General features: G+C 38.1%; 1 protein-coding gene across 2 annotated transcripts in view; it reads left to right on the top strand.

Moving 5' to 3' along the window:
- WDR26 (WD repeat domain 26) overlaps nt 1-16,196 on the top strand; it is a 45,078-nt gene that overhangs the window by 13,864 nt on the left and 15,018 nt on the right. The window contains exons 6-9 of one of the 2 annotated variants that reach the window (XM_054021597.1): nt 741-897; nt 2,707-2,829; nt 6,338-6,476; nt 14,589-14,729. In XM_054021597.1, coding sequence (XP_053877572.1) covers nt 741-897; nt 2,707-2,829; nt 6,338-6,476; nt 14,589-14,729 — 560 coding nt within the window. The remainder of the gene's footprint in view (nt 1-740; nt 898-2,706; nt 2,830-6,337; nt 6,477-14,588; nt 14,730-16,196) is intronic. The other variant, XM_054021595.1, reaches the window with a different exon arrangement.

Here is a 16,196-nt window from a genome sequence, read left to right as displayed (position 1 = left end):
AACAGCTTTCAGTTCTCAGTGCCTCTGCTATATGTAGAAAGTATAGGAATTGTTTTCACTGCTATCTGCTCTGACTGTTAGTTTGCTTCTTCCATGTCACTTGTGATAGGCCAACATGTTGGATGTATTGCAGCTGCCCTTGAGATTGACTCAGGGACTGTCTGATCCTAGGGCATGTGGTATCTCATTTCAATTCTATAGGCCTATCCTATAATACAATGGCTTTCAACCTGTGGTCCGCAGACCTCCTGGGGGGGTCGCAGACTGCCAAAAGACTTCCAAAGGGGTCGCACTCCCATTTGAAATTTTTGAGGAGTCTGCAAATGAAAAGAGGTTGGAAAGCACTGCTATAATGTGGTGGACTCTACTGCTCCATTAATAGCAGTACTAACATAGTGTTGCCTTTTAATTGGGAATTCCTCATAGTGAGCACAAAAGGTGATCTAGTGGAGTCTCGCAGTACAGGATTTTACAGTTAAAATCAGCATGCAGCAGTCTACTTTGTATAAATGGAACTTGTGCTGATCAAAAGCAACAGAGAGCTAAAAAAGTATAGTTCTGTTTGAAAACATCAGTGAATCTGAGTTCATCTTTGGGTCCTCAGTTACAGTTATAAACCAACAAGTTGAGCAGTAGGTTGGATTTCTTTAATTTATAACTCCTTTATGGGTTTTTATTCAGTAAAGATAAAATGTGCATTTGTATATTTGTGGGTGTGTGTTTTTGTTTTTTTTTTAAAGCATACCTACCGCCGTCAGTGATGCTTCCCCCCAGGCGTTTACAGAATCTACTACGTCAGGCTGTGGAGCTACAACGAGACCGGTGCCTATATCATAATACCAAACTAGATAACAGTCTAGATTCTGTGTCACTGCTTATAGACCATGTTTGTAGTAGGTAAGAATTTCTTTTTCTACTTTTAAAATTGACAGGTTTTTTTTTAATATATAACACAGTCCACTTACACAATATTGTTCCTTTGAATCGTAGGACAGTTGTTTCAAATTGGAACATGCTGGAGTAGACTGGGAAAAGCCAGGCCCATTTAGTTGACTAACTTTAACTGTTTGTGCAGACAAACTACAGAACATGTATGAAAATGCTTCTTGATGTCTGGCTACTTCTCCTTGAGGGAATGAAACTTACTGTTTAATGAGATGGGTGTATGTATCAAGAATTTTAGCCTTAATCTAGGTGCACAAACTTGCTACTTCTTGCTATTCTGTCAGTGTCTAATGGCTATCGAATTGTTACTACCCATTCTTTGTCTTCAAACTTCTTGGATGCCTAAGGTAAATCTACGTTTACTGTTCAAGGTCATATTCCAGATTTAGTCTTTAATGCTGTTACATTTTAGAAGTTGAAGTTAAATAAGAACACACAATGCATTCTACACTCTAATTCTTGGTCATAGCTAAATAATGTGTAATGCAAACTGAGTAAGACAGAACACACAAGTACATGTCTTTAAATTTGGCAAAGTTTGTTTTGTAAGAAAACATCCAAATTTCATAACTCTTACAGATAAGAGTGCAAGTTTCACATGTACACAAAATCATTGATTGTTTAGATAATAAAGGAATTTCTTAAAACTAGAGTAACATTGGTGTTGCTTAGAAATTTAAAATGTTGTGAAACTTGTGCAGGCTCCAGGAAGGAAGTAACTCAATGCTGGTATATTATGCACACAGAGAAACAGTTGCTGTGTTTTTTGAGTATTTTTCTTCAGACAACCAAAGTTCCTCAGGGATCTAGCAGAAGTGACATGAATGCAAAGACAAAGCTTGTAGATATTTCTAAGGTATAATTAGGGCATATGGCCACAAGTTGCCGGACACTGAAGTAGCACGAGAAAGGGGGGATGGTGTTTTATATTTTTGGTGGTTGGAGTAGCCGTTCAATTCTTTGGCTCATAATGAAGATTTTCTTCATATTAAATGCTTACTATAGTGAGCTACTACTAACTTCTCAGGACTCCCTTGTAATTCTGTTTGTCTCTAAAAATTGAGAATATCTCCAACCACATGGGATTTTTAGCTTTAGACTATTTGGTATCTATTTTTAAAGTGAAGATTTCCATTTCAATAGTCTTTTCAATACTTCTATTTAGAATCTGAATGACTATCCTAATACTTATAACCATATGTTCAAGTAATTGTTCTGGCTTTAGACTTTTGTAGTCTTGTGCTTTTAACTGCCACAATACCTTAAATTCCTTTCTTGTGTAAACTTTTGGCCATCTCACTTCATTTCAATTCTGGGGAATAACAAGTGGTTTGAAGGTTTTCTTTAGTGTATGTAGGAATTGGGGTCCTTGTACTTCAGAAAGGATTCTTAACATTAGGGCAGTAATAAATTGTGTACTGTATTGATTTTTAATACTTACTGCCAGTCTAGAAGTGTTAATGCTGTGTTTGCATCCAGCTAACAAGAGAGATCAATACAATTGAAACTCCTTTTAAGATGTAGTTATATAAAATAATACAATAATATTTGATGAGGGCCAAATGTAACAAGTCTGGGCTTGTCTAAATCCCATCCATAGTAAATATATGCCCACGTAGGTCAAATTTTTATCTCTTTCTAACTTTGTATCCTCCACACCCAGACTTGCATACTGGGTGTGTGTGTATATGTATATATCAATTAAACCATAGTCTCATGTACCCCCTTTCTTCCCCTTCCCCTCCCCCCCACCCCCAAAAGAAGACACTTCAAAACAAAGGCTTCCACTCTGTCCTCAACTCAACCTATTGTACCTACCTATTGCAGGGGTCTGAGATCAGTATGTGGTGCGCCGTACATGCTGCAATGCTTGGGCATAATGAGGTGAGTTAAAGACAGTGGAAGCCAGATTCTGGATTTTGTTTGTAGGCCTTTTTAATTGTGTAAACAAATTGATAGAATTAAAGTAACAGTAATCTAATAGTTTAAAAAGACAATGAAACTTGGGTAATGTTAAAATTGATAGGATACTGGTAACTTCCACTTTGTGTTTTTTTTTTTTTTTTTTTTTTTTTAAATGGGGTTAATCTGTATGGATTTCTGGCAATATTGGAATCAGGCATGTTTATATCACACGAACAGATACAATATTGAGCCAAACAGACAGGATTGCTGCTTCTCAGGAGGTGGAATGAGGGCGGGGGTGCTCAGAGTGGAGGTTAAAGCTTTTTCACATTACTGGCCCTGTGATAGTGGAGAACTTTAATTGGGGGCAGGTGGGGGACCCTTTACCGCATCCTTTTATTACTGTATCCTTTTATTTTATAATCAATCCAATTTTAACTCTTTCCCCTCCCCACACACACCTCTTTTTGAGAACTAGAAAGTGGAGTCAACGTACTTAGCTGGTTCTCCTCTCCTACCGCTTCAGTTTGTGGTTGTAGGATTATGCATAGGAAGATGACTTTTATTTAAACACTGAAGGTTTTGGGAGCAAAGTGAACATTGCCTCTTGCAGATATTGGGTTAGCAACACTGTCAGTCTTGATGGTGTCTGTTTATTAATCAATGTTTTCATTGTAAACGCTGGAAACATTCACTTTCACGTTTTTGTTAAATTATTATTCCAGTAATTTTAATTTAGTTCTTTTGGTCTGTTTTTAAAGGATTAAATTTAGAATTCTAAACTTGTGAAAACACAGTAACTGATGAACCATGTTGTTGACATGGTGTGGAATAAAGCATAAGGAAACTAAGGCAGAAGTAGTCAATAGGTAGACCGTGGACCAAATCCAGATCACCAGAAGCTTTTGAATGAACCCTGACATTTTTTTATTTACTTTATTTTAAAAAAACAAAAAAAAAAAAACCCCACAACAATAATAATTTTCTCTGGAGTCTGGACCTTGATTATACCTTGACCGAGAAATTTGGATCTTGACAAAAAATAGAGTACCCCTGCATTAAGGGCTTGTCTACACTTGAAATGCTACAGTGACACAGATAGTCCACCTCCCTGAGAGGCAATAGCTAGGTTGACAGAAGAAATCTTTTGTCTATGCCAAAAAACTTAACTACATCGCTTAGGGTTGTGGATTTTTCACACCCCTAATCAATGTAGCTGGATCGACCTAACTTTTTAGTATGGGCCAGACCTAAAGTTTAAGTGCGCTATACTGAGCAAATAAATAATGAAGGACTTCTGCGTAAGCAGAAATGGAGAGAAGTATGGTTGAGCATGAGTACTTAGTTAACTAAACAAAATCTGTTCAAACAACTGTCCTTCTTAACCAACATCTTGTCTTGTGACCATCCAAAAATATCAAGTTCTGTTCTGTTCCACATTTTCTGAAAAGAACAGTGGTTGAGTACCTGTTTAATACATACTTCACTGTATCTGTGAAGTACAATTTACTGAGCAACTTGCTTCATTAGTTGAGTGAGGAAAGTCTCTCTCTTTTCTCTCCTTGTTTCCTTGCATCAATGTAAATTACTTGCATGGACTCCTCGAATCCATGTCAGTGACAGGCAGGTCTGCTGCTATAAATGATGCTTGTGTACGATGACTTTCATTCATTAAACTGATATTTATATGTTCTTACACTAAATGGCTTTGTGCATTTTTAACAGTGTCCCATTTTTTAAAAAATGGGACAGCAGATTTACAAGTACAGTATTAGAATTGGCAGAGCGGTAGTAAACATTAATAACAAATTTATGCTTAAAACAAGTCTTCCTGTAACCACTGTATCTCAAATTCAGTTTACACAGTCCTAAGATCACAAACCTCTTGATTGTCTAGAAACAGTTACAGTAATGCCATTTGAAAATACTTGTAACCCCTCAAAACATATTGGAATTAGGCTGATTTTCTATTTACCCATTCTTAAAAACCACAAAACGATGACTATGGAGGCATGCCTCCAATTCTTTTCAGTTATAACTAATTGTAAGGGGGGAGGTGGTGTGGTGTGGTGTTTCCCTGCCTTATGTTTTTCTGATTTTGGGGCTATTGCTTGCTGCTCTGAGTAGTGCAATAGCAAGAGTGTCTTGCTACTTAAAGAAAGCACAGAGTATCTTGAAAGGATTTCCACATCTTTGGCATACTAAATACATCTGTAGTACTTTTTTGCAGGATTGGCTTAATTACCTCACTGACTCTTACCAATAATTATTGAACAAAGAGAGAGAACTTATTTTAGGACAGTCACTTGTGTCATGAATTTGTCAGTATTGAGTGTAAGATAAGATTTGTAACTGTTTTATAACCAGTTTTACCCTAAAGTGTATTAATTTATTACAGTAGCTCCCCCAGTTATGGATCAGGACCCCTTTGTGCCAAGCACTGTACAAATACACACACAAAAGATGTCTCCTGCTCCAGTTAACTTGTAGGCTCTGTGAGGCAGAGACTGTCTTGCGTCTGCACAATGTCTTGCACATTGGCATCTCTAGAAGCTATTGTAACATAAATAACACACACAATCAGCCAGATGATTTCAAACACTGTATAACTACTTAGTGCCAGTTGGTGAGCTGCAAACATAACTGAACTGCAAACATAACTGAACTGCTCTCCATTTTTCTGCATGAATTTAACGTTTTGATGGTAGGATCTTCTTTGGCACATAATTGGGGGGGAAAGGATATTAGCTGCTGTTGAAATAGCTTACAGTTCTGTTTTTGTTTGCTCAGAAGTGGGGCGGTGTTTGAATGTAGTTTGCAGAGTAACAAAATACCACAGTGATAAACACTATAACAAAAATCTAAATTACAGGAAATTAATGAATTTCATTTCTTGAAAATGATCTTGTAAAAGTTAGTATTTCCATTACTTCTTTTTAGCACGTAATTAATCATGTCTGTGGCGTTGCCAGAAATGGCTAAAGTGGAAAGTCCTATAAATTATTAATTTATGAACCTTAATTTTTATTACACTAGTGTCCAGAGGCCCAATCAAATTGGTGCCTCACTGTTCTATATCCTACAAAACTTTAGGAAGATCCAGTTAGTGTCCTGAAGATCTCATAATTTTAATCTGAAACACAGTGAGTATAACAAACAATAGGAAGTAATGGGGCGGGAAGTCTGAGAGTAACAGTAAGATCTTGTGACTTAGTAGATTGGCTATATTCACATCTTTAATGTTTTTGAGTCATTTAAGAGGGTATCTTTAATATGATTTTTTTTTTTTTTTAAATCACCAATACCTAGTGGCCCTCAAACTAGACTGATACTGTCTAGTTAATGTTCATAATGAGCTTTGAAGATGATCCTGTCTTTTGAAATGCATGTTAACTGCAGAAATCTTTACTTTTATAATTAGTTTTTACCAATTGCTTATCAGATTGTGTTTAACAAACCCTATGGTTTGTTTTTTGCTTTGTTTCAGGAAACAGTTCCCATGTTACACACAGCAAATACTTACAGAGCACTGTAATGAAGTGTGGTTCTGTAAATTCTCCAATGATGGAACTAAACTAGCAACAGGATCAAAGGACACAACTGTTATTATATGGCAGGTTGATTCAGTAAGTGCTCAGACTTTAACGTGTGTGTGTGTGTTTAAAGATAAAAAAGACCTAAACTATCTGCATCTCTTCTAAATCATGCAGTCTTTTTCTTAAATTTTCATTGTGCTTTTGCCTAAAGCTTTTGGTATTATTTCAGTGAAAACCTTTATTTTAAATCCTCTCTTTACTTTTAATAATTTGAATTATTTTAAATAGAAGTCCGGTTCACCATTTAAACATGCCACCTGATCTTTGAGTGATAAAATGTTCACAGACATATAGAAGTTTCATCAACTATCTACTAATTGCCATTGTATATACAACTTGAGGAACTTTTCTTGAATCATGTTCTGTGAAAAGCTGGCAAAACTCATCAAGAAAGGATGTACAGTTTTGTTTCGTTTTTTTCTTCAAGACTAAGTTCTGACGTTTTAAATTGTTACTATATATTGCTCATTTGCTTCTTCTTCAAGAAAACGGCCAAATCTCCTTACTCTAGCTATTGGATATCAGTATCTTTCCTGTCTGTATTGTATTTTCTTGTAAATAAAATGCTTGAGCAGTCACTCTGAGATTATTCAGGTCCTAGTGATTATGTTGGTATTTCAACCACATTATGAATGGGATGTAATTATGTTCAGTTACTAATTGAAAACATATTGGGGAAATGTGCCACAAATCCATATACATAATATACTATATGATTGATATATGTATATACATATCAATGTGCATGTGCACACACACTATTCTGGTTTCTTAGAGTTGTAACTCAAACCTTCTGAGAAGATTTTAAAAATTATACTGGGTTATTGTTACTCAACCCCCAGTTATAAATTTTGCAAGCTGCTCCTTCTTCCTGCAGCAGGATCTGAGTTGAAGGGAAGCCCTCTCTTCCCTGCAGCCCCCCCCCCCCCCCCCCCCCAAAAAAAAAAAACAAACAAACTAGGAGGGAATATACCAGTTGAACTCTTTTTACTGTTGGGGAACGGTGGGGGATCTTGAAAATAGTTAAGACGAGTTGTGTGTGTACATCCAGCTTGGAAAAACTTACTGCTAAGGATTCTTAAGGCTTGGTGCTGGAGATGGATTTTTAATTGGAGCCAGACCACTCTATAGTTTATAAATGTCAGGAGATGGTTAGAAAAGAGTTCATTTTTTGTAACATGGATTGGCAGTTCTAGCTTACTTAGGGAAAGTGATTAAGGGCAGATCTATGGCACAAAATGGCACCTCAAGTAGTAGCAAATAGTTTCATAGTGAATCATTAATTATATACGATTTAATTATACCAAAATAAATGCACTTTAGGTGTTTGAAATTATGCCAAAATGTTAAGCAAGCATGGGTCACTAGAAGAACAAACTAGTGAAACACAGCTTTTCTAATGGCTATTATTTGGAGAAATTCCAAGAAACTGTATTAAATCTAACAGTCAGTAGATTTGAAATGCATTCCTCAGTAAAGTTGAAGGGAACACTCTTGTTACAGGACATATTGAAGATGGATTTAAATTGCATTAGTCTCTACCAGTCATTTGGTTTCCTAGTTGCCAGGGCATATGGAGTTCATTTATTTCTCTTCCCATTGTTTCAAGTAATTGTTGAAAGTTAACAAAATAATTGGTTCAAGAGAGACTGTCAAACTTTGTCCCAAAGTTATTCTATTCCCTAGCTATGTGCTGATACTGAAAATCTGAAGAATGTTTCCCTATATTTTTAATCCTTTTGGGCTCCATCAGTAGTTCAGCAAAGAGTATCCAAACCCTCATATTTCTCCTGAAAATAAACTTATCCCCACCCCCAAAAGTCCAGTATATTGAAAATGCTGCTGCTGAAATCCTTTCATTCTTGTCGCTGTGACTATCCCATGCACATTGAATTCAATCTGGTCTCTTGCATCAGCTTCAGCCTCCTCACCCAGAGGCTCTACAAACTCATCTGCCCCTATATTTTTGCTCTCATTTCCCCTTGCTCTTCTTCCACTACTTTGTCCTACTAGATTGCTCACTTAGTCAGGTTCTGTTATGTCAGTTAGTGCCTTGACTTAAATGGGGCCACTTATGGGGAAAGATACTCTACTTAAGGTGACAGAATCTGGCCTTTGGTCTTTGTTTTGTCTACCCACTATATCTGGAAGAACTACCTTCTTGTCCACTATGTGTCTTCTCCTTAAAATCCATCCTTAAACTTTCTCATTCTGGGTATCTTTCCTGCCACGTTATCCTTTTTCTGAACTATTATTCCACGTCTTTTGTCTTGTCTGTCTTACAGTGCGAGCTCTTATAGTAGGAAATGTTGTAACTGTTTGTTTTGTAAGGGGATATATCTGCTTAGTGTTATGAAAAACAATATAATTATGTTGACCCTGTTCAACACTATTTTTGTAGCTGTGCTGCCACAGTTGATCACCAGGCACAAAGAAAGAGACTTAAAAATATTTACCAGAAGCCATACAGAAGCTTGGGGAATGGAGCTGCAGGGGCAGGGCCTTGAGGTGTGTGTTAAACTTATAGCTGTTGTAATACCTCCACTGTAATTTCCTTGTTGGAAGGAAGATTAGATCTTTCCCTTTCCTCAGAGCCTCCTTGCAGCTGGAGTGGGGTGAGTTCTGTCTCATGGAAGAAAGGTTGACTGCTATTCTTCAACAAGTCAAGGGCCATAGATCGATCCTCCATTGGACTTTCAGCATTTTGGTAGAAACAGACCTTTCGGTCTCTGGCAGTAACATAGTCTCCACCTCCTAACTAGTCCACCAGTTTCTGACTCCACAACTACAGTCAGGTGAAAAACAGACCTCTTCTTGCAAAGTTTAGATTAATAACAGAGAATTCTGCTTGTCTATTGCAAACTTTTAAAATCTGGAGCAACTGGATTTCAGAGCTAAAAGACCTAAGATTTTGGAGGGCATCGGGAGCAAATAACTGTCTATATGGGGGAATCTTTCCTGCCTGAGGTACTGCAGCAGCACATTTTCCCTTGCAGCAACAGGACAGCGAGTGGTATGGCAGTGAAATATGAAGAAAGGAGAACTTTGCTTTTCTTGCTCTTATCCCCGTCATCGAGTGAGTGCATGGACAGATTTCTGTCTTTTCTGTGACCGAGAAGGATTTGGTGCTTGCAGCCTCTTCTGCAAAGGGATTGTCTAGGCGTCCCTCTCCCAGTGAACACAGAAGGAGGTGCAGGAGAAATGGCAGATGACTGGCATGCCCTCCCCTAGCTGGCAAGGGCAGACAGGCTGAAGGCTCTAAGATGCTGTCAGAAACCGTCCTCAGTCACTGAGGGCCAATGTGGCCACAGAGAGATGGTGGTGTTTGGTGCAAATGGGGAACAGCAAGGTGAAAACAGTGAGGGGGGGGCCTTAGGACCTGCCCTCAACCATTCATCTATCCCTCTTCTGTGTGCTTTGAAGGATTTTTCGGTTGGGCCCATCTCCACTCAAGAATCCAGCTCACCTATCCATCAGGTCTTATCGCAGATCCTCCAAGGTTGGAGACTGCTCACCTCCAGGGTATGGATTGAGTCAATTCAATTTTATTAAATCACATATGACGTATGTCTTTTGCAAATATGAAAAGGAAAAACAAATTCAGTTTAAAACTGCGACATCCATATAATGTATTAAAATGTCAGTCAGAACTTATTATCTCTCTTGTTCAACATAATGTGTAAAGGGCAAAAACTGCCACTGATTTTATTATTACTGGTGATTGAGAAACTACTAAAAACATTACCTCTTTTGTGTAAAAAAGCCTTTATTACCATCTCAAAAGGCAAAATCTAACACACACTCAAAAGCTGGGAAATTCTACAATCCATAAGAGGACGTAGGTCTTCCAACGCTCCATATTTATATGGGCAAAAACGAAGATGTGAAGGAACTTTTCCATAGCAGCCTTTAAGGACAGCAGTTTCCATGGTTTGGAATCTTAACTGAGTATTTGCCTTACATAAATGAGGATTTGACAACTCATTCAAATATGGTTCAAAAACATGGGCAGTCTTCAAAACAGAAGACCAAAAGGCAAACTTAAAATCCTGAACCATAGCCAGATCTTCATGTTGGGTAGTATCTGTCACTCTGAGTAGTTGACTTAAGTTGATTTTTAAACCTATTGATAATAAGTAAATAATAGAAAAACCTAACTTGGCTATAATAAATTGGAGAGTCGTCTGCCATGGACATAAGGAGTACCTATGTTGTTCCTCCGTCTCCTGAAGGTAAGGACAGGGCAATCTATACTCAGAGAGCCCGGGAGGTACTTCCAGACAAGTGATCTCATGAAACCTTCCTGCCTGTGCCAGCCCACGTACCCCTCAGCTTCTTTCACGGGGGGTACTGCCTCTCTCTGTCAGGGGACCATTGAATTCTCTCCAAGATCTCAAGTGAAAAAGAGCTGCCTTGAATAAGGCTAAAATAAAACAGAGGGAGGGATTGTTGGAGAACTCTCACTAGCTCTCAAAATGAATTCCAGAGTTCCTATATATATAATATCCATCCCAAGGAGTCCAAAGGGCCCCAAGCAAAAGGGGAGACATTGTCTGTCCCCTTACCAAGAGGATGTGCAAAAAATGGATGCAACAAGCCGTACTCCATTTCCTCTCCTTACCATCACAGAAAGAAGTCAGAGGAGTTGAAGGTAAGATTCAAGGCCCTGATGGCTAAAAAGAAAAGTACCAAGACGCATGTAACTCACCCCTGCCATCCTAGGTGTAAGTTTTTTCTGAGACATTGCAAAGGGTGTGGCAGGGTGTTTTGATAGTGATGCAATTGTTGAAGTCCATCTGATTATAGCAGGAAAACCTCAAAAGAGGTCTTGAAGAGAGAGTCTAACCAACTTCAGTTTAATTTATTAGTCTAATCTTTAGTGAAAGCTTGTTCCACTTGAGCTGAATCCCCTCAGCTTTAACTTTAGATAGTGGTACTCGGCTATTTTGTTATCTGCGTTATCCCAGAGGAGTGCAGATCTCTTGGCAGTTTGTAGATGGAGATGTGGTTTCTAATGCAGCTGGGATCTGGTTCTTGGCAATTCATTATCAGCCCTTCAGAGGGAAACAAATCTCTTGTTCTTATGGGGCAATAGACTCCTCTTGTCTATGAAAAATCTTACTTTGCCAGTCCCTTCTATATTAAGCTGAGACCTGATTTCAGGAATGGAGCCTTCACCCTGTGTTTGTGTGACAACTTTTTTGGACTACCAATCATGAGCTTCTTCACATCTAGGAGCCACAGCAAAGTCCTATTCTTGTCCAGGAGAAGATACTTGAAGGTTGCTGCCATGGAGATGGTATTCAACTGAAAACCCGCATGCGGTTCTAACCATTCCTACTGTTCTCACTGTAGTCGGGTCCATCTGGAGGTGAAAAATGAGAGGCCACATTCTTATTGGGTAGGGGGGACTTATTGTAAAATAACAGCATGATAGAAGAGACCTGTCCTCTTTCTACACTGCAAAAGGACTGTATTGTAGCAGTGCTTCACCATGATCTAATCTTCTTCTTGATTCTGGTTGCCTGGCATTTAAAAGAAATTAACTGGGGGGATTTTTTTGGTTGTGGGTTGTTCTGACCATCATAGTTACTCTAAGGATATCTTTCCCTGAATGTCCGCTTCAAATACCTTCCAATTTGGCAAAGAGACTGGAACGGAGATGGGTATTACAATTCCACAAGTAGTAGAAATCCTCCAAGAAGGCTTAGCTTTGGGAATCATGATGCTAAAGTTTCTGCATTATTTTGCATCCTTTGGTTAAGAAACTGCCCAAACAACAAAAATGCCTCCGTGCACCTGGACGTCCAGCAATTTCTTAGAACAGCCTTGTTGACCAGGCATTTCTGTGGAAATTATAACCTTGTTTTAATGCCCTTACGCAAAAAGCCATTCAATGACCATATGTCTGTTAACCAATGCATTGACTACATTCTACAAAATAGTTCTTAAACTTCAGTGGGTACAGACTTAGGAGGGAGTGCTGCGCGCTTCACTGCAGACAAATTTTTGTGTGTATTTCAAAGTCTTCATTCCCTTTATAAAAGATCTTACACTGCTCAAAAATTCTGTTATAGGATTTGTGAACCTTGTTTCATCAAAGAATAGGAAAACTCATCTGCCTGAACGCTGCTGCTTTTCTCTTTTTGTGTCAAGTAGCAAGGCCTGTACACCTAGCCCATCGGGGCAAACTAAGGGATATGTGAAGGAGTTTATATGCTTAACTTTAAAAAACTGTGTAAACTCATTTTCTGAAGTAGGCGTACGTTTTAAATTAAATAATCTAAAAATCTTAACTGTGGCGATAACCTAAACTGGAGAGCAACTTCAGAGGAAGGAGTTTAGGCTGCTGCCAGTGTCTGAGATCTGTCTGCCTCATGCAGTAAGCATTCTCCATTCAGGATCTATGGAGCTTGCTATTTAAGAGAGGAAATTTTCAGGTAAGCACAAATAAATAACCCTAATCTATCTCCTTTTTCTAGCCTTTTTTCGGGTTCCATAAATACCTCCAGTGCCTGTCTTTGCACTCTTCCTTGTTTTCCCAAGGGGTAGGTAATTAATGAGTCTAGTCATTTTCACTGCTGCAGTTTGGACCCTTATGGGCAGCAGGAAAAATGACAAGAATAGTCTTGCTTTCATTCTGAGTGCTTGGGAAAATGTGAAAATGGCAAGGACGGTCTCTTCTGCCCATAAAGTTCCGATCTGGAGCAGTGAAAATGACTAAACTAATCACATTTCCTCAGCTTTGGCTAGGAGCAATGAACAGTGACAAAAGGAACTGGATCTGTGTGCAGGCTTAGTACTGCATTGATTAAAGTTCAGAAGGCTAACTCTGCACTCTTCACTTGCCAGGGGTGATTTAGTGGAGTTAATTTTTTTTTTTTATTATTTTTTTAAATCCCTGAAGAGACTTTTCAGTATGGGAAAAGACAAAAGCCACAAAGGATAGTGGGCAAGTAGGAAATGTTTTCAAATAATGGAGAGTAAAAATACCTAATAAATACTCCCCTGATTGACCAGTTGTTAATCTGTGATCACTATACACTGTATCTTTAATATGACTGGGGACAGATTCATGAGGCTTGACACCAGTGTGACTACAGTTGGGCCTATACTCACCTGGAAGATTTTAGGGTTTGGATCAAGCCAGCAACTGATAAGGTGTTTAACAGCATAAACACCTTAATATTTCAGATAGTTGATAAATACCTTATGACTTCACTCTAATGAGCTGTCCTGCCATTTAAATTGCTAAGCACTATCTTGCATTTTACAATCTACTACCATTTTAAAGTGATTCAGTAGGCAAAAGGAATGCCTCATGCATTAATCTAAACTGTCAATATTAATTACTAAAAACAATAAAACAAAGGCATTTCTTCCTAACTGGCTGATAGTCCTGTAAGATTTTGTATCACTTTAATAAGAGAGGCTCTTGCATTCCTAAAACTACAAATAACTGGAGGAAAATATTCTTATTACGGTCAATTGAATATTTTATTTTTAAACTAGAAGTCAGAAGTGTAGTAGCGGACTATGGCACTAGAAGCCAGGAACTCTGAAATTCTAATCCTAATTCTGTCATGTTCACTGCCTGACCCGAGGCACATCACCTAACTTCGGTCTTATTTAATCATCTTGTAAAACTTGGTTAACAATACTGATCTACTTCACAAGGGTGTAAAGACTGGTTCCACTGTGTAAAGTTCCTACAGTGCTTTGAAGATGAAATACTGCAGAATTGCTAGGTATCCTGCATAATCTAAAGTATGGGCCATATTGTAGTATTGTTTTTGCACAGTACTGTCAATGAGTTCCACAACAAAACAAAAGAAGGATATAACATTCTCAGAATACCTACTAGTACTTCTCTCTGTATGTTGGGAATTTTGGAAAGGCTTTTTTGTGTGTATATGGATCTACTCTATAGGGTAGTAACTGCTCACTTACAAATAGAGATTAAGATTCTCTAAAGAGAATGTTTTGTTTTAAAAGATAATGGCCAAATCAAAAAGGCCTGAATTGGGTAAAAATCCTATCAAAACTCAGGACTATAAAATTAGGTTCAGGTTGTCTTGACAGCTCAAATTTATGCCAAATATTGACTAGTCTTTTTACCATATATGTATTTGTTTTACTTAGGATACGCACCAGCTAAAATTGCTTAAAACATTAGAAGGCCATGCATATGGTGTTTCTTACATTGCTTGGAGTCCAGATGACAACTATCTTGTTGCCTGTGGCCCAGATGACTGCTCTGAGCTTTGGCTCTGGAATGTACAAGTAAGCAATCCTATATTAATATAAAATGTCATGTTTAACTCTAGCAGTTGGCTTTATTATGCATTGGAACTGCTCAGTAAGGATGAAATCACTTCAGTAAACTTGTTTCTATATAGGTGAACATGGAAACATTGCAGTTTTTCATTTTTATTAAAAAGGTTGCTAATAGACCCAAATCTTTCCCAAATCTAGGTAGAATTTAAAATTTGTATACTAGATGTGAACAGAACTGAAACTAATTTGTCAGTGAGTCTACTCTTCATGGATCTTCTGTCCTTTCAACTCTGGAATACAAAGAGGTGGCTGTAATGTTTCCATTCCAAGTGATCATCCATGCCAGAGAGAAATTACTGTTTTTTGAAAAGTCTGGATGATTCACTTCAAGATGACAGGTTTCAGAGTAGCAGCCGTGTTAGTCTGTATCCGCAAAAAGAAGAACAGGAGTACTTGTGGCACCTTAGAGACTAATAAATTTGTTAGTCTCTAAGGTGCCACGAGTACTCCTGTTCTTCTTTTCACTTCAAGATGACTCCTTTGAGGATTTATAAGGAGTGAATTCCTTTAGTGCCATGGTTTTTAGAAACATTACAACTCATCTTTATAATGTTCAAGTGACATTTATGGGGCTTATCTACAAGGTGAGGAAGTAGCTGGGAACCCAAATACTGTGTGTTCTTTAATTTTGTGATCCGAGTGGCCAGTATGGTGGAGTCTGACCCATCCACAGAGTGCTGAAACGCTTGTAGGTGTGATCTAAGAGCATTTGGTCCTGTCTCTTTGTTCAGTGTGAGACAGTAATTTACTTTTTGGCTTTAGAAGACACATGTAGCCCATACAGACTGAATCTGGACACGTTCAGATTGTGAAGAATCTAAGGTGTCATTTAAAATAAAAAGGTTTTTAGCATCTGTGGCTGCAGAGATCACATTTGAAAAGTTAACAGTGTAAACCAGTAATCCTCATTGTCTGAGTTTGCAGGCACTTCTGAATCACTGTTTTAGGCTAAACTCTGTTCCTTATTAATCTCTGTTGGAATGTCGACTCTTAAGGCCAACAAAGATCTTTCAGTATCAAGGTTACATATTCCATTGCTGATCATTTTAGGAGATGGGAGTGAAGCCCTTGAGATAATAGGGAGTTGTTCCAGGGAAGGAAGTACATAGGGAAGAACAGAAGAGAGGCTTAGCCTTAGAGAAACAAAAGGCAGAAGTAGTGGGAGCAGCGTCCCTACATAAAAGCTCACTCTGGTCAAACCTCCCGGTGATACGAGTGGGAGATCAATGAGGATTGAAGGGAGTATGAAGTTCAGAATTTATATTCCTATGAATTTATATATTGGACCATAATGAAACATGGCATTTGGCCCTTTCAAATGAGTATGACACTCCTACTTTACAATCCATGGACAAAAGTCAATTCTAGCATGGAGAGTTTAAGGTACAATATCCAGAGAATGGTTAACTATAA

This window comes from Malaclemys terrapin, chromosome 3 (assembly GCF_027887155.1).
Source record: "Malaclemys terrapin pileata isolate rMalTer1 chromosome 3, rMalTer1.hap1, whole genome shotgun sequence".
Taxonomy (NCBI): Eukaryota; Metazoa; Chordata; order Testudines; family Emydidae; genus Malaclemys; species Malaclemys terrapin.
Note: the sequence above shows the minus strand (reverse complement) of the source record. Positions and strands in the feature narration are given on the sequence as shown.